Source organism: Marmota monax, unplaced genomic scaffold (genome assembly GCF_021218885.2).
Source record: "Marmota monax isolate L192 unplaced genomic scaffold, Marmota_monax_Labrador192_F-V1.1 WCK01_AAM20220418_F8-fsc00014, whole genome shotgun sequence".
Lineage (NCBI taxonomy): Eukaryota > Metazoa > Chordata > Mammalia > Rodentia > Sciuridae > Marmota > Marmota monax.
This window is the reverse complement of record NW_026695222.1, coordinates 31189844-31209117: the sequence shown is the minus strand read 5'-3', so window position 1 is coordinate 31209117 and position 19274 is coordinate 31189844. Positions and strand designations below refer to the sequence as shown.

Below are 19274 nucleotides of genomic sequence, written 5' to 3'. Positions count from 1 at the left end.
CTGAGTCTGACTCTGGGACTCATTGCTACAAGAAAATTTGAAGTGCAAAAAAGCAAAGCTCTCTGGGATGAGTAATTAGGTTTCTTTATTAGAAATCTGCAGAATTGTTCTGCCTACAGTTCTAGGCATTCTAATTGCAAGGTGGTTTTAAATGATCACCAGTTTATTCCAAAAGCAAACAGCCGCAACAAACATTCTTTTAAATGGCTTTTATTGAGACAACTTTTAGGTCTTCTGCAACAATTCCAGTTAGGAGTCTGTTTATTTTCAACTTTTTAAGTGGCTGAAACCATTCTCTCAATGGCAGAAGACCCTTCCACCACCAAAGCAAAGAGGCAGCCTCATCTGCTCAATGTCCAACCAGCAGAGACCCTGGGCCACTCACACCCATGCTACTGAGCCAAGTGTCTAGTTCTGCATGCAGGACACCCACCCAGGCTCAGTTCTTCCCACGTTTAAATCAGGCAGAGTTAATTCCCACAAACATGAGATGGCTTCAATTCACCTGCTATTTCTGACTTGGTAATCTAAAGCACCTTAAATTTGGGGCTACCCTGCCCTCAATGTTGGCTGCACACAATTTTGTAACATAGGCGGTAAAACAGATCTAGAAATTCTGTGCTGGCCCCACAAACCCTACATGTTTAGTTCACTCTTAAACTTCTGCCCGCATTGTTTTTAAGAAGCATTAATAATCTTTTAGGGAGCATCTCAGGCAACAAGAATACTTCTTGGGAGAGAGTGTTAGAAAGTTATGGAAGTCAGCCACTTTAGACCTCTTTAAGTCAATGTCTCCAGGGGTGACTGACTTGCCACGATATGGACTGGAGCATCCCATCGTTTTTGCAAGGATGGAAATGCTGAACTAGTCCTGCTCTTAGCCCAAGTTGCTCTGGGGAATCTGCATAGCAAACATATCAGCTCTGCACCTCAAGGCCCTGAATGTGGCTCTCCAAAGCCTATTAAGAGTCAAAGGCCTGTTTAGCACAACTGTTCCCATGACGAGGTGAAAAGTAACACTTCATTCGTTTAGAAGAAAAAACTAATTGGGCATTAAGATTCTGCTTGCAGATCAACGCCAATTTTTGCTTACATCCTTTTGTGACATTCATGTGTGTGTGTGTGTGTGTGTGTGTGTATGTGAGCACAGGCTTTGTCCCTTAACAAAAGGGGAACCGAAGAACTAACGGGTGTTTATACTTTTACAGCTGAAAACACAAAACCAAAATAATCTGTAACAAGTGCCTTGAGAGAAAGCATTCTCTATGTAAATGGCAGATCTCAGTTTTCCACAAGTTTCCCTGGTGAATGTGGCTTCTGTCTCTGATGAAAGAGTGCCATAGCATCAAATGGCACAATATATAATAGACATACAGGTCTGTCGTGGTAATAAAGCAAATATTTACATTAAGCACAATACAGCAATTTATTTAGATGCTTAAAATGAATACAAAGGGAAAAAAAGATCACAAAATTATACATACTACAACAGTGTGTCATATATTAGATGGTATAAATGAACGCACCAGGGTGGTGCTTAACTAAAGATAAACTAAATATCCAAAAGGCAGCACTCATTGGTCTGCTGCTGTAACACAACACACTTTTATACAGATCTAAAAGGTGTCAAAATTAGTAGCTGCAAAGTCAATTCTTGATGTGATTTTTAGCTTAAAAGGTTTCAGAAACAGATCTGAAATACCAGTTTTTGTTTTTGACAGCTGTAATGTCAAGGATATTCAGAACAAGAAAACTTCTATAATACAAGAGAGTCCAGATATATATCTTACGTGGCTGGCCTCTATTGCAAGATTGTACAAGGTTATGTGCAAAAACTAAGTCTGTCCAAAGGTCCATACTAGCGCAGGTTCAAGCTTTTGCTAGGTAAACTAGATACAGCATTTATTACACAGCAAGGGCAACACTAAAAAAAAGAAACAAATCTATGATGGGGCACACAATAACAATATCATAAGCATCACTTGAATAGGTCTAAAAGACTGTACAAATATACATTTCAACTATTCAGAATGAATACATGAAAAAAAAAAAAAATCCAATTTCCCCAAGTCTACTGTACACATGAGACTGGTAGCTTGTATGTTGGCCCTACACGACCATGTGAATCAGGTAACGCTTCTCAAGAACATCCGACCAAACATTGTACAGAGGGAAAGGAATATTGAAAGGCAGATAAAAGAAACCTCTGCTTTTCCTCATGTGCGTTCGTGAGCCACCAGCTTAGGGTTTTTCACATTTAGTTACCGTGTCTGTCAGAGAAGGTTCTGAAGCCGAGATCAGCCAAACGTGCCATAGACTTAGAAATGACCAGTGGGACTGCAGTGGCCATGTGTCCCCACAGCCTGCTGACCAGTCCTCCCAAGGCAGTACCAGTTAAAGAGCTTTGCAGTCAGACTGAAAGAGAGTTCCTGCCGCTGCAGCGTGTCCCCAATGTGGCCTCCCAGGCGCTCACGCCTGCTGGCTGCTCAGTTTAACTCCGGTTAAGCTGCCGTGCATTGGCTCAGCTACTCCATCAGTCATGTTGTCAAACTGCTCCCCATCCTCACTGTCAATTGTGCTATTCTGCCACTCAATCTGGGGGTTAGGTAAGCGCTCACTGTTGTCTGGTGTGTTCTTCCACTGTGACTGGTCCTTGGACCAAAACCCTTCCACTTTTCCATAGGAACTATTCTTCCACTTCAACTGCTCTCTGTCACCTTGCACGGGAGCCTTTTTTTTGGCAGCTGGCTTACTGCTCCTGGCATCTTCACTCTGGGAAGACTCATCAGACCAGGTTCCTGGTTTTACCTCACAAGTGTTGTCCTCGAAGTCCGACAACTGTTGGGAGCCAGGCCCACTCTCAGAGGGCGAGGCCCCGTCCTTCCACTCAACCACATCGTCTTGGTCGACCTCGCTGTCAGAGGCGTCCTGCATGAGTTTGGCTGGCTCCTCAGTCAAATGAACAGTTTCATATTTTGAACCATCCTCCTCTTTTTGGTCTAGCTTCTCATCAGATTCTAAAGCATCCTCAGGAATTATCTTCGGTACATGCTCCTCTGGGTTCTCATTAGGGATTTTAGGCTCAACTTCAAAAACAGGATCAAAAGGGCTACCACTTCTATTGGAGTCTTCTTCTAAATTTTCAAAACTATCTGAGGAACTGTCATCCTCCTTCCCAAGGTTAAGCTTTTTGTCAACAGTCTTACTAGCATTGACTCTGGAATCCTTCTCATCGTGATTTTCAAACAGCCACTCCGCGTCAAAATCCATCTCATGTTTGACTTTATTTAATTCTTTCATGTTAAATCCAAGCAACACACCAGGCTTGTACTTTTCACAATCACGAACACACTTCTTCCGTTTGTTACTAAAATGGGACGCAATGTCGCTCTTCCACAACCACAAGCTGGCTGCCAACTTCTCAATTTCTCTCCTGGTGGGATAGGGCTGTTTGTTGAAATACTTTGTTAGAAAGCTTTTTCTGGCTTCATAGGAATCATCTTCGTGACCCTTGGGGTCTAAAGCTAAAACGACAGGCTCTTCAGGCTTCTCTTCAAAGCAGCCGGGTGAATCACTGTCATCATCCAACTTTCGTTTTTTCAGCAAGGGAAACTCCATTTGCTCATAGGTGCGCTTCACAGGTGCCAGACCTGGAGACTGATTAAGCCGAGAGGGTGCGTTCGTCTTATCCTGGCCGTTCTGGGTCTTTCCGACACCCCTGCAGTGCACCAGATGTAGAGTGATAGTTGAGGCGGTCATGTTGCTGGTATACACACCCAGGCAGTGGATGCATTTGTAGGTGAGCTTTTTCTCCACTGGATGAACCGTCTGAATAACCTGGTGCCTCTCTCGTAAATGATGTGCAAGTGCATCAGATATGGGTCCTTTCAGGATTGAAAAGCAAAGAGGGCAAAGGGTTTTTCCAACATCTTTCTTATAGGGCACTGCAGCTTGAGGTGAACTTTTGACAGGGATATCTGCCTTTTCCTGAACTTTTGGTTGTGGCTTTGGAGGAACTGGAGGGTTATTCTGGGCATGGTAAGCAACAGATTCAGCGGGGGCGTCCCTCAGGTTATAGGTGGTTACCAGGAGATGGATGTTAGTGTGACTTCCTTGCTGCAATGTCAAATCAAAACTCAAAGTAGAATCCGTTTTAGGTCCCATCTCTTCGTCTATGTGAACCATTCGCATGTGTGCAGCCATCTTTTCCACGTCATTGAAAGTTGACCGGCAGTATGGACAAGACAGACCATGAATTAACATATGGTTGAGCAAGGTGTCTGTGGGCAAATAGCGATTACAGTAGAGGCATTTGCTAGTAAAATTGTGTATCTTCATAATGTAATTGGCCACTGCTGGGACTTTCTCAGCTTTATGTTCTTTTTCGAAGTGCACACTATAGACATTTTCAGGAAAAAGCTCATTACAGATTGTACAAATTTTCCACTTTTGAGTTGCAGAAGTATTGGCTGGGGGGGGACCTGTGGCAGCTGCAGGAGGTTTGGAACTGGACTGACCTAATACTCTGGAGGCCTGTGACTGGGAGAGGGAAGGAGACTTTAACTGGCCTGATGAGAGAGAAGAGGCATTAGCGGCCTGTAGGGAGTATCTTGCTGGTGCCTGGGACCTCTGCTCTGTCCCAAGGCCATAAGATCTTCCATTTCCACTGGGGAGTAACTGTTTCACAGACTGAGACTGCTGAGGGATGGAAACTGGTGCATTGCCACCTAGACCCAGTCTCATTGATTGACCAACGCCGTAGCCCTGGCCTACAGACTTGACTCCATAGTTATTCTGCTGCAGGTGAACATTGGACATCATGTTGACTCCTGTGGAATTTAAGTTAGGCTTTGGTATTGACAGTCGATTCACCATCTGCTGTGATGGTAAAGACCGGACATTTCCAGAAGCAAGGGCACCAATTCTTGGTGGGAGTCCCATGCCCTTTTTCTCTTGAGGTTTGGGAGCAATTAGCATCAAGGGTTTGGATCGGGGAACCACCACATTTGTGTGTCCGATCATGGCAGTGACCTGATAGCCTATGCGTTCGTGGTCTTCGATGACATGTTGTACCAAAGCTTCATAGGACTTTGGCATAAAAAGGCATCGCTTGCAGTGAATACTACACTCTTCCCGGGCACTTGAGCCTAAGGGGACTGCACCATTGAGAGACTTTTCTCCTGCCTTTGCTATGTACGGTGCTGCCACATGCTGAAAATGTTCCCTGTAAATGTGCTTCCTAACTATTTCATAAAGAGGATCTCGGTAAGTGCACTTCTTACAGTAATAAACAGCTTGCTCTACACTGTCAGCCTGCTTAGGTTTAAGGCCATCGTTTTTGTTTTTATCTTTGAAAGTGCTGAGGCTGCTACTTGGTGCGCTGGCGTTTGGAGCATGAAAAATTTTAATGTGTGTTTCCAAAGTCTTTTTGTCTGCATTGAAGGTACAGTAGGGGCAATTAAGGAGAATTCTATTTTCAAAGTCTTCACTATGAACATTCCGGAAATGACTTTTGTAGGCAGAAAAGAATTTTGAGGAAAAGGGACAAGCACTGCAGCAAAAAGGTTTTGTCCGATAGTCCTAAAGAAAACAGAAACTGGAATCAGAATGCCAGTTCAGGTAGGCAAAAAACAAGACAACTTGCTACTTTTAGAATAACAACTCTTAATGCACTGATTTCAGCATGGTTGATTTCCTCTTGCAGAATAAATTTATGAAAGAGATACTCATATAAAAAAGCTATTTTAAACCAGATATTTTAATTTGTGTCCCTACGTGTAAATTAAAAAACTCAACACCAAGTTCTTCCTCACTGTTTAGAAAAGACTAGAGTCATATTTATTGGTTTCTGACAAAACAAAGACAAATGGCTTCAATATAAACATTTTACAGTTAGAAATAATCATGAGTTGAGTGCAGTGGTACATGTAATCCAAGGTCTGCAATCTCAGAGGTTACAGACCCAGAGGCTCAGGAGGCTGAGGTTGGAGAACTTCCAAGTTCAAGGCCAGCCTCAGCAACTTAATGAGGTCTTAACCAATTCAGTGAGATCCTACCTTAACATAATAAAAAATAAAAAGGACTAGGGATGTAGCTCAGTGATAAAGTACTCCAGGATTCAATTCTTAGTACCAAAATAAACAAATACACAAAACAAACCATGAAATCATCCTCAGTTTGTAAATCAGGAACTTTTAGGGCTTCAGATTTATGATATAGTAAAATTCAGGGCTCAGAATATTTAATGCAATTAAGACAATTTACAAAAAAATATTTTTAGTTGTAGGTGAACACAATATCTTTATTTATTTATTTTTTTAAAGGTGGTGCTGAGGATCATCGAACCCAGTGCCTCACACATGTAGGCAAGCTCCCTACCACTGAGCCACAACCCAGCCCTGCAATCAGACTTTTTTAAGAGATAAAGATATATCATTTTTAAAGTATACTATAGTATTCACACTTCACTGCTAATTAAAAACCTACTGATTTGTAAAGTCAGCTTTTTTCTTTAAGTTTTGCTATTCTTTTTCAAATAGGAGTAGCTTCAAAAGGGTAACGAAGTGACAGCTGCTTTAATTCAAATTAATATGTCAAATAAAAATGTCCTATAGACTGTGAAGGTTGCCTGATGTTATGCATTAATGCATATGGATCACACTGATATCAAATGATGATATGACTATATCATATAATTATATAATTCTGATATCATATGACTGCTTCAGAATTATGACAGTTAACAATTATATAGTTAAGTGCTCCTAAATGGAGACAGGGAAACATGCTCAAGGAGAGGTTGTTTCTCCCTAGAAATCTGCTTTTTTTCAGAGGCCACCTTGAACCAAAATGAGATTCTCTGGTTTTCCTCAAGACTCAACTCTTCTCTAGAATTAGGCTGTGAAACTCTGATTCATAAAGCTGACGTATGGTGTGCCCACCTAGAAAGCTCTCCATGAGAAGACTACCGGTTAATAACTTTCCCTAGAATATGAGTAAGAAAGAACCACCTAAACACCTGTGTTAGAGTCTGAAAGGATGAACTCCCTGTTGAGTATGTTCCAACAGATGAACAATCACTAGTGCAGGGTTAGAACTTTTAATTTGAATTAACAATCATTTTTTCCTACGGATAAACAAACACCGTCTATAATTCCCTCTTTCTTATTTCTTTCATTTATCTGTGATTGTTGGCACCACAATTATTGTTTTTAATGCCAATTTACAAAAAGTTAAATATCTGTCACTGCCATACTACAGTCACCTACCCCACCCTCTCAGAAACTGGGTGCCACCAACAGACAAATAAGAAAACCTTAATAGAAGAGTATGACCTTCCTTCTCTAGCAAACATAAAGATGGCAACACAGACAAGATAAACAGACTGATGGAGAAAACATTTCAGAAACAAAAGTATCAAGGCACTTGTAAAAGGGCAGTCTGCTACACCCCAGGCCTTCAAACTTTTTAAAAACAAAATCTTCTTTTGTTCTTTCACTTGGAATTTCAGTACAGTGACAAAAAGACAAAAAGTTCTTTACTTTTCCCTACCACTTAGGAAAATACAGAGTTTTGCTATCTTCCATGTTAGGTTATTATCCATCAACACTGCATGACTGTGAAAGGCCTAGAGCCAAAGTTGGGGTGTACCGAGGATTACTGCCATTTGGGGAAGTCTTTTGTGCCACTTACCTGGTTTTTTGTAAGTGAAGGGTCCCACAGTCCTACATCTTCCCATGTAGTGTTTTTCAAATAAAAGTCATTAGGTTCAAACTGCTTAAAATCCTAGAAAACAGTGAAAGAAGTTTACAAAAACATAGTGGCATCAACTTTACATTTACATGTAAATCCTACCTCTTAGCCAGGGTTGGGGAGAAGCACAGGAAAACCAACCCCAAGACCTAAACTAGGAATGGTAAAGCTCTTATGATTTACAGAAAAGCATATGGCATTAAACATTTTATAGCTATACTCCCCTAGTGGTCAGCCAGGCTTCCAGTGAAACTGATGGAAGTTCTATTTAAGTAAAAAATCCAGTCACATGTCAATACCAGTAGAGCACCATGGCTCATCAAGGGTAACACTGGAGGGGGGTCTCTGATGGGTCAAAAGGGCCAACAAATGTTCACTAATAGCTCTGCAGGTGCGATATTCTGGTTCTGTGGGGGGAAAAAAGATATTTTGGGGGATGGAGTGGGAGATCAATCAGGAAGAAAACTCAGGACTTTTAAACCCAAAAAGGAGGAAAGAAAGCTATTCAAAGATAGTAAGCAATGTGATGTTAAGTTTGTAGTCTTCTGTAAAAAAACTAAATCCCCCCAACCCCCACCCCCCGCCCCCACAAGATAAAAAAATCTTAGGATAAAAATCCCCTTGCTTCTAAATGGTTCACAGTTTGGGGTGGAAAAATCAAGTACATGCAAATTCCAGAGTATATCATGTATACAGTAACAGGAGGAACAAATCAAACATAGGATAGAAAAGGTACCTTAATATTTGCATTATTTATTTCTGTGAAGATGACCCCACGGAGTGCAGAGTTGAATGGACTGTTTTATCTGGGCCGATCTACCTGAACTTGAGCGGTTGAAGAGGGGCTACTTCCACACTGGGGACCACACAACTAGAGAAGCCCACTTTTGAGAAGCTTCAGTCTCCACAATATGCCCCTGGAGTATTATTAGTGGGATTCAGGAAAAGAAAACTTGTTCTGTGAATGAATTGCTTTTATACTCCCAATTTTATTCAAACATGTTCCAAGCACCTCATGTATGCCAAGCACTGTGTAGGTGCTGGGGATAAACCGACAAACAAGGTGGTTATGGCCCCTGGCCAGGAGAAACTTACAGGTTAGTGGGGAAAACAGCTTGAAACATTTCTTTTCAATCAGAGCTTCTGACCAATTAACCATAAGATTTGGAGCAATGAGAACTGGAAAAGGAGGAGACATTGTACTGGTATCCCACTGGGCTATATAAAGCTCACAGAATAAAAAGGCTAGAAAAACAGTTTGTAAAGGCCAAACTGTTAACAAGGGGAAGAAAATAGTCTCTGATGGGTCAAAAGGGCCAACAAATGCTCAAATCCTAAGGAAAGAGACGACAAGCACCCAAACAACCATGCCTCAACAATCAGAAGGTCACCAGAACATTCAGGCCTATCAGAATGAGAACAGGCTCGAGTCTACAGCCCCCTTCCTCAGCTGCTCCCCTCCTCCGACTGCAAACTGTAGATAAGAATTCCTATGCTCCCCCCCACCAAAGGTGGTGTTTGTTTTGAGGACTAAATTCATAGACAATCTTAAAGTACGTAGTGCAACTGTCTGACATGCTCCAGCCCTCCATGACAGCTGTGTCTGCTTCAGGATGCAAAGATCAAAGAGCCCATTTTAGGGACAAAGGAACAAGTTATGCTTAGAGTTTTGGCGAAGCTAATGCTATGGTTAGAATTCAGAATCACACCTAACATTTAGCGATCCTGACCATTGACACAAAGTAATGGATCAGAAGTGGAGTCACGTTAAAATTAAAAAAACGGCATGCTACTTACTTCTATATGTTCTTTACAGTATTCCAACCCAATGTCACTAAGTATTTTTTTCACAGTTTTCCGGGCTTTTCTTAAACTGCCAAGATTGTTGACAGGAAGTTGGAACATAGTTTCTATTGGAAAAAAAAATTTAAGTCAAAGTCAAAACATGTACAACTTGTAATATTTACTAATCCACTGATGATAGACTCCCAAACCCTGGCTCCATCTCACAAAAAAGGTGAGTAGATATCCTTATCTGGTATTGTTTGAATACTTAAAGCAGGCAGGCAAAAATAAGAGCTCTTATTTTTCCTATTTTTAATTTGAGATGGGGCTTTGCAATGCTGCCCAGGCTGGCTCAGAACTCACACTCCTCCTGCCTCAACCTCCCAAGGAGCTGGGATCATAGGTGTGCGCCACCACACCTGGCAGATGTTTTCTATTTTTTGACAGGATATTTTATGCTACAGATTGACTTCTGAGTCTAATCTGGCACAATTCTGATAGGCTTTAAAAAACCATTCCAGTGATGATCTTAAAGTTGAGAATTAGGAAAATTATACCAACCAATTATTTTTAAATCAAGTATGAGTGCTTTTCTCCTTGTGATGTTGAACCTCTGAAAATAGAAAGTGCTCAGCATTTCAGCATGATTACCACACAATTGTGTCATGAAAAAAAGGTTTTTGTGGTTTGGGAACTGTCCTGTAGTTTCTGTGTATTCCCCAAACTAAAGACACCAACAGCTGTGTGACTCACTCCTGAGCTGGCAACACACCTGGACAAAGGCACTCACTATGGCCACTGAATGAATGTTGAGATGGGGAAAGAAAAGGATGAGGGCTGTAGGCTAGCTTAGGGCATCCTTTGGAGAAAACCAAAAGCCTGTATGCAAGGGAATTGAAAAATAGTTTGTCCTAGTACATTTTATCAGAAATCTAGATCCATTTTCCCAAGTTTCTTAAAAACCAAGATTTGTGTTTAATAATAAAATAAAATTAGTAAAATTTAGGCACTTGAAAGATTGTATATTTTCCAAAGTGACCATAAAACTTTCATAAAGTCTGGCAAGAATTTGTCATCAATTTAATAATCCAAATCCAAAGCAATTTTTCAGAATAAAGTAGCTCTAAGAGCAAAACCAGCAAAAACAAATGCCAAAACACCAGGAATTCAAATTTAATATATGCAAATCTGGCCTTCTAATTAATAAAGGCTGTTAGGCTATAATACCACTACCATTTGTAAACTGCAAGTCAACTAATCCAATTGTAATATCATGTTACTTCATTTATTAGTCTACTCCAAAAATCAACATTAAACTATGAAAAATGGAAGGGAGGGGTGGAACCTACTAAAACAAACAACTCCCAGAAATTCTGAATTTGGACATCTTACTAACACTTAGAAGTCTGAAAATATCCTATACACAGCACTAAAAGTTTAACTGAACCCCAAAGAGAAAAGCATTAATTGAAACTACTTCTCAGCCTTATCAAGCTAACTTTAAACAGTGGCTTTGGTGTCCCTGTTTTCTCTGCCATGTCAGTACAGGAATATAAACAAAGCCGGTTCCCTTCTCATTATCCTCCAGCCAGGAGCTCCTCCTCCCACAAAGGGCTACATGCAAACGTCTTAGTCTTTTCTATGCCTACCACAACACAAACGACTCCTCACCTGACTCTACCAGTCAATGTTAGAATTATGAGGGACCATGTGATACAGAACAAGGGTCCTATATTTTTTCATTCTATTACTGTTAAGAAATCTAAGTTCAAATCAATTGTTGGTTTCAGGATTCATTAATGTTATTTTACTTTTGTTTAAATTACCACAAGCCTCAAACCCCTTTGAATTAGAAACTTAAGATACTTCAGTGACTGAGGGCTGGGATCAGAATAAGAAATTGTCTTTGAGATCAAGGGCCCTTTCTTCACTTTTGAAGGTAAAGAAAAACAAAATGTTTACAATCATTACTCTTAGGAAGGAAGATGGCTTACAATAATGTCAGTCTCTATCCTAGAGATGAACTTTTGACAGCAGTTCAGAGGGATAGGTGTATTTTTTCCCTTGGTGGCTAACACACACTCTTTAGCCTTCTTGGTTATCACGATGGTCATTTTTACTATTATCCCAATCCTAATCCCAAGAAGAGCTTTCTTTCATCTTATGGCATTAAAAAAGGAAAAAAAAAAAAAAAAGGATCATTTAATGGAGCTACACTCACTCATCTTCAGAGCACCTACACTTTGCCAGTCACTTTGTTGGGATGAGAGGTAAATGCCACACAGCCTGCCCCTTTAAAGATGCACTGCTGCTGGAAACGGTCCCAGGGGCAAGCAGAAGGCCCTGAAGCAGCAGAGTTCAGACACTTGTGCCAGTGGAGTCTCCTCTTAGAATCACCCTGCACCACACAGATGTGCTGTCAGCTTAGGAGGTCCCCCTCCACTGGAGCAAAATGTATATAACCAACAAGTCTCCTTATTGGGTGACCAATAAGAGTATTTAATCTCTGTAGATACTGATAAAAACAGAGTTGAACATATGCTCCAAACATGACAGTGATGCTAAAGGAGAGTGGGGACCTGCCACCACCTGAAGAAGGCAGAGGGAGAAAAGATGCCTAAAGGACAGCACTCCTCAGTGGCCCTGCCCCCAGGCTTTTCAGATATATGAGCAAGCACATTATCATTTCTGCTTAAGCTTTGTTCCAACTAAGTCTTGGGAGAACCACTGGGCAGTGCCATAGGAGAGGGAGTAATCAAGAGGGAAAATGGGGCATTTTATACTGAAGAGTCGTACTTGTGAATGGGTCTAGTTAGAAGTAGAGTTTGTCAGGAGATGTAGTTATTCTCAAAAATGCCTTTGTTCTATTTCATTAATCCAAAACAAAGAGAGGTATGGAAGGGGTCAAAACACTTCCTAAATTCTAAAAGATGTGGGGGAAAGTTTAATAACCTACTAGTAACAGTTAACAGTCGCAAATGTTGTATTTATGACCGAAAGTAGCTTTCTGGTAAGCATCTGCCATCTGATGAACTAGATTAAAACCACTGTTTTTTGAGAATGATTTGAATACATTTTTTTTGACTGGACTAACCATTCTCTTTCCTATGGATCTTGGCAAATTATACCCAAACCTACAGATGAGGTCCCAGACATTAAAGTGTATTAATCCAGGCCACCTCCTACTCATGGTGCTTTCTTAGAAAGCAAGAGTCAATGGCTGGAGATTCACCTAGGCCCTAAGGTGATGGATAAATGAAAACCACATAAATAATACCCACATTCCAACCTCCCTCCACCCCTCCAAATATCAAAAGCAAAAAGCACTTTTTTTAGTTTAAACACCAAGCAGGTAAATAAAGGTAAAGAGAGCTGGATCAATGGAAATAATCCCTCCGTAGGCCGACATCAATAATCCACCAAAGAGGCCATTAACTGACAAACCTATTGCAAACAACTACTCTGCCAAAAGCTCTGGGTCTAGTCAGTCCGTACTCAGGGTTGAAGGAGGAAAATCCAACAGATGACAGTGCCAATTTGGGAGCTTAGGTTAAGTTTGCAGGACACAATACAATACCACCTGTAAACCCTTGTCCAGGCATAGAAAAATCAATCCAGGAACAAAAACAAGCCTCCAAATTAAATGTGTCCATAGTACATATTAAGCTATTTCAATTAAAAATCTATACAGCGTTTTCTAGAATGTTTTCCTATTTTAATGTGCATTCTTATGTTTCCAGAATTTTTAAAAAGTATTTTTTAATTGTAAAATGGATGTTTTAGTTAATTAATTTATATGCGGTGCTGAGGATCAAACCCAGGGCTTCACACATGCCAGGCAAGTGCTCTTCCACTGAGCCACAACTCCGCCCCTCCAGAATTTCTAACAGTATATGGTGCTTATTTAATGTCAGTATACACACAACAGCGAATATGACAATGTGTCCAATTATACATTGTAGGTATAATCCGATCTTACACTGAGAACTACAAGGATGGTTCGTTATTTCTGGTAACACCTAAAGACAAGCTGCTTACGCCAAATAAGTGGTTTTCTTTCTTTTTTTTTTTTTAAGAGTATATTCTTTTTTAAAATGTGGTGCTGAGGATTGAACCCAGGGCCTCGCACGCGCAAGGCAAGTGCTCCACCACCCAGCCCCAGTCCTCAAACCAGTGGTTTTTCAATCCCCGACTTTTCTGCAGTGCTGGGAAGGGACCCAGGGCCTCATTCATGTTAGACAGTGCTCTACTAAGCTACACACCAGTGCACCTTTTTTTCTTAAAAGTTTTGAAACCCTCATTTCCAAAGGAATCTTAAGTGAAATATTAGAGATAAAAAGTGGAGAGAGATGGTTACATTTTAAAGGGAGAGGGAAAAATATCTTGCTTCTAAGCCTCAATCTCCTTGAAACACAACAGTCAAATCAAGAAAGTGGTATAGATTTATGCCAAAGGACAGTCTACTGAGATGCAGACTCTGGTGCCCAGTGGGCAATTCTACTAAAGCAAAATTTTAACAGTTCTCTGAAAAATCTCTATAAATAAAATTAGTCTGATTAGTTTATGAAGTTGCAGGAGTCCACACAGGAAGCTCAAAGGATCAGAACATACATTTATACTGTGATGCTGTCTTTTTAATATTTCTACATTAAAGTTATAAAGAAAAATACAGTGGTAGAAGGGGTTTAAAGGCTGGAAATGATGCTACTTACTACTAGTGAAGAAAAATGGCAGCTAAACAGAAAATTAAGAAGACATTCAAGTTACTACTTTATATAAACTATGTCATTTTTCATAACATTAGCAACCCAAATTAATATGTAGGAAACTCAGACCCTTGATACTGAACTAAAAATGAAGTACTCCAATTAATGCTGATGCTAGCTAATATCTATCTAAAGATCTCATAACCCCCATTGAGGTTCCAGAGATTTTTGAAGTTTCTTTAAATCAATGGGCTAACTTAAAATGCTAAGTTATGCTGGCAATCTTCTAAGGGGAGGCATTTATAATAAGATTCTTATAAGGAGAATCAAAGCATCAGTTACTTTACTGCTGCTCATGATAACACTTTCTTCTTCTTCTTGAGAACAGATCTTCTTGTGGCACACACTTGAAATCCCAACTACTCGGGAGGCTGAGACCAAGTCCAAGGCAGCTCTGGCAACTTAGCAAGACCCGTCAAAAAAGGGGTGTGTGTGGATGTAAGCACAATAATGAAGCACCTCTGGGCTCAATCCCCAGTACTGAAAAGGGGGAGGGATGACACAAACCATTTAGGCTGAATAAAATACAATTCCCATATTCATGCAGTCTCTTTCCTACGGCAACATAATTAATACCTGTCAACAAAATCACTGAGTCAAAGTGTGGTCATGGTAACCCGTAAGCCCTTATCATTCTCAACTCTACTGGGACTTGCATCTGAAGCAGCAAGCACAAACACCTATATTTGCTTTAAGAGTGTCACTAAGTGCTACATTTAAACTAAACTATCAGTAAAAAAATGTATATAGTTACATTTTTATGAATGAACCCTATACAGCCTTGCTAGAACAGTCCTCCAGTGAGTGACTAGTTGAAAGCTTGCATCCAGCCTGAAAGCAATCCTCCATCCCATCTTTTTCTAAAACACAGCCCTGGGCAGCAGAAGCTCCTCTTTCACTCTTCTGCATGCAGGCAGAAAGGTGACCTGCAAGATGCCAGCAGTTCTTCACAGAACGGTAGCTCAGGGGTCTCCTCCTTTCACCACCTTCCAATCCTAAAAAGCTAAGTAACAGATCATTTTTTGACTATCTACAGGCAGAATGATAAAACTACAAAAAGTAAGAAAATAAAGTTTGGTCTCCTCTTTCCTTAAGCTAAGCAGATGTACAGTAGAGCTGAGACTAAAACAGAGGGCTTTCTGGAAAGCCAGGAGGACTAAGAAAAACTACTTTGCAAATGATGACACGTTTGTACTGAAAGCTAAAATCTGAATAGTAAACATTAATTATATTGCTAGGATAATCATGTCTTTAAAGACAAGAGCAGACAGAAAATGTTACTAATTTCCATTTTCTTCTCTTTTAAATCACTAATGGTATTGGACTTGTACTTTTCTCCCAGTTTAGTAATAAAGGATACTCAATTAATAAAACACCACACAAAATTGCCTACAAACACACACACACACACACACACACACACACACTCAAGACCATTTTCTTCACATTTTAAATCTCAATTATTTAATTCTTTACAATTAAGTTTTTATAACTCTTTCTGGAATAGGGAGACTAAGTTTATGTAAGGCAAAATGATAATATGTATCTAAACACAGCATCCTATACAAAAACATTTATAGGATTTTTGGTGATTTTCTGTAATAGTGACTGAACCCCTTCCACCAACAACCCTGCTCCAGAGCCATCATCTCTTTGCTGGTCACTGTAGGGGAATACTCTTATACCCAACAGCTCATTTCAAAAGTTTACTTTTTACAATTTATAAACTGTATATTGCTTTTAATTCAGCTGTTGAATAATTCTCTAGCCACGCGATAGCCTTTCAAAGTTTTAAGACACCCCCTATCCCTGCCCTTCCAATTCTTCCCCCTTCTACCAGCTAACCATGTTTTTTTTTTTTTTCCACTCCTGTGATTTTTATAGGCCATTCTCCCCCAATGGCTGGGCTCTCATTTATCGATTTTCCTTGTACCTTGCATAAACTGTTACACTGGATGGGACAAATGAAAGAGCGAATTCTGGACATTATTATTTTTAAACTTTTTTTTATTGTGCATTATAATGATACAGAATAGTGGGATTCATTGACACATTTGTGCATGCACATGACACAATTAAATCAACTTATTATTCTTTAAAGTAGTGCTCCTGAAATATGCATTTGTGTTGCAAGTGGCTACTTCCCATATGACTATAGCCAATTAAAACCTTTATTTATTTATTTTTTAGTTCTTGGTGGACACAACATCTTTATTTTTATGTGGTGCTGAGGATTGAACCCAGCACCCGGCGCATGCCAGACGAGTGTGTTACCGCTTGAGCCACATCCCCAGGCCCCAAATAAACCTTTAAACAACAACAACAACACTTGAGCTGCCCTTTTCAGTTAGCTTGTTCAGCTAGTAAGGAAAAAAAAAGATACTTTTTTGTTGTTGTTGTAGTTTGCAGAGCTGGGGATGGAATCCATGACTTCATCCATGCCAGGAAAACATTCTACCATGAGCCCCACTCCAGCTCAATACTTTTACTTCAAGAATCTCCAGTCTTTCAGTTTCTCAGCTGTAGGGACATGAGCACTCTGTTAAAATGAAAAAGGCGGCAAAAAGATTCATTTTCCTCATGATATTAATTGAAATCTGTTATCAAAAAGTAGCACTAAAAGAAACCTAAAGGTTGCCTAATGTGAATTTTCCTCATTTTAAAGATTAGCACACAAGCAGGTGAATCAACTACTTTTCTTTGAGAGTGCTGGGTCTTGAGGTCATACCCAGGTCCATGGTGCAGTGGTGCTCCTCCCACTGCCCATGCTGATTAGGTTCTAATATCTAACATTCATTACAAACAGCATGCTATATACTTACATCTGAAAGTACCACAACTTCAACACTCTAAGTTGAAATGGTCTTAAAGTATTGAATAGCTACAGAGCACAAGTGGTGATACAGAGATTAGATGAGATATACATCCAAGGTCAGTTGGATGATCCCATCACATCCAGAAAAGAATGGAAACAACTCAGCTCTGTGAACACTTGTCTTACAATGCTCTTATCACTTTGAATGTCAACAGCTACTAGATAGTCACTTATGCAGTACCTTTTTCTGTCCAAATCACAATGGTACTATTTTGAAAAAGGAAAACCACAACCTTGGCATCCTTGACACGACAGTTTTTCAAAAAGCAGATGTCTCTTGCTTGTTCCTCCTTTATCTTCCCATTGCTTATCCTCAGTATGCATGTTCTTCTGAAAGCTGCAGAGGCTCTGACACCCCTTTCCTTTGTTTGGAAGGAGGTATTAGTAGGAGGTTATTCCACTCAACTACCCCAACCTCCTTCTCCCAAATAAAGGTTCTTTTTGTTCCAAATGGATAAGAAAACAAGAACATGCGTCCACACAAGAACTTGTACATGTGTGTTCTCAGCAACATTATTCATAATAACTCCAAAGCAGAAACAACTTAAAAACTAACTGATGGAGAATATATTCATATAATGGGATATGATTCAGTGACAAAAGGAATAAAGTATTAATATATGTTCCAGCAAAGCTGAACCCTGCAAATAAGTCAACGAACCCAGTGACAAAAGGTCATATATTGTATGGTTGTTTATACAAGATGTCCTGGATGGGCACATGTGCAGACACAGAAAGGAGATTATGGCCAAGGGAGTTGGAAAGGAGATTGCTTTCTAAATGGTACTACTAGGTTTCTTTTTGGGGTGATAAAAATGTTCTGAAATTGATTACGGTGCTAGCTGCACATCTCTGGATACTCTAAAAACCACTGAATTAAATGGGTACAATTATATCATATAAATTAATCTCACTTTGTATTTTTTTTCCTTTTTACAATATTGGGATTGAACCCACCAGGGCCTCACACATGCTAGGGCAGGAGGTCTACCACTGAGTTAAATCCCTTGAACTGTATGAATCTCGATAAAGCCGTTACCAAAGCAAACAAATATGCAAAATACAGATGAAGCAAAAAACATAACCTCCACAAATTTACCTGAAGGCAAGCAACAATACAAGGGAACTGTTAATATAATTTAATCCTTCCAAATTTTTATGCGCGCGCATATATATATATATATATATATATATATTTATTTTAGTACTGGACATTGAACACAGAGCTTCACACATGCTAGGCAACAGCTCTAACAGTGAGCACTACTCACAGCTCTGTTTTCCCTTTCCAAAATAAATAGAATATATGTATTTTAGTGTTTAAGAAAACCAAAGTAGCTTGAAAATTTTGTAAATTATTTTTTATTAAAAAAATCGGTGCTTTTCAGTAAGACACTAGCCATAACAGGATTAATGAAGCACCTGATATGTGACTACTCTGAATTGACATCATCTTCTTCTTCTTCTTTTTTTTTTTTAAAGTACTGGGACTGAACCCAGGGCTACTTCACCTTTGAGCTAAAATCCATCCCTAGCCATTTTTATTTTTTATTTTGAGACAGGGTCTCAATAAGTTGCTGAGGTTGGCTTTGAACTTGTAATCCTGCCTCAACCTCCTGAGTCACTGGAATTATACGCATGAACCATCATGCCCAGCTGAGATATGCTTTTAAAATACAAAATACCCTCTCAATTTCTAAGACTTATTATGAAAATAAGAACCTGATAAGTCAAAACATTTTAGATTATGCTGAAATAATAATACTTTAGATATATTAGGGTCAAAATATTATTAAAATTCATTTCACTTTTTACTTTAAAAAAAGTGGCTACCAGAAACACTGATGAACCTTGAAGACATCATACTAAGTCAAATAAACCAGTCACAAAAGTATGATTCCACTCATGAGGTATTTAAGAGTAGTCCAATCTAACAGACAGAAAGTAGATTGGTTGTGTAGTTTTAATTTTGCAAGATAAAAAATTCTATAACTTAATGCCACTATACTGTACACTTTAAAAGTGGCTAAGAGGAAAGTTTGTTATTAAAATTAAAGACATGGGCTCAGTGGTAGAGCGCTTGCCTAGTATGTATG

The 19274-nt window shown here is 39.6% G+C and overlaps 1 protein-coding gene across 4 annotated transcripts in view; it reads right to left on the bottom strand.

Annotated features, from left to right (window-relative positions):
* Window positions 1–1401: 1401 nt before the first annotated feature.
* The window catches only part of Adnp (activity dependent neuroprotector homeobox), a 29416-nt gene continuing 11543 nt past the window's right edge, over window positions 1402–19274 (bottom strand). For 3 of the 4 annotated variants that reach the window (XM_058575635.1, XM_046433457.1, XM_046433456.2), the window contains 3 exons: window positions 9550–9662; window positions 7693–7785; window positions 1402–5580 (listed from right to left, as the gene is read on the bottom strand). In XM_058575635.1, the coding sequence (XP_058431618.1) occupies window positions 2470–5580; window positions 7693–7785; window positions 9550–9657 (3312 nt within the window). In that variant the 5' untranslated portion in view covers window positions 9658–9662 and the 3' untranslated portion in view covers window positions 1402–2469. The remainder of the gene's footprint in view (window positions 5581–7692; window positions 7786–9549; window positions 9663–19274) is intronic. The other variant, XM_046433458.2, reaches the window with a different exon arrangement.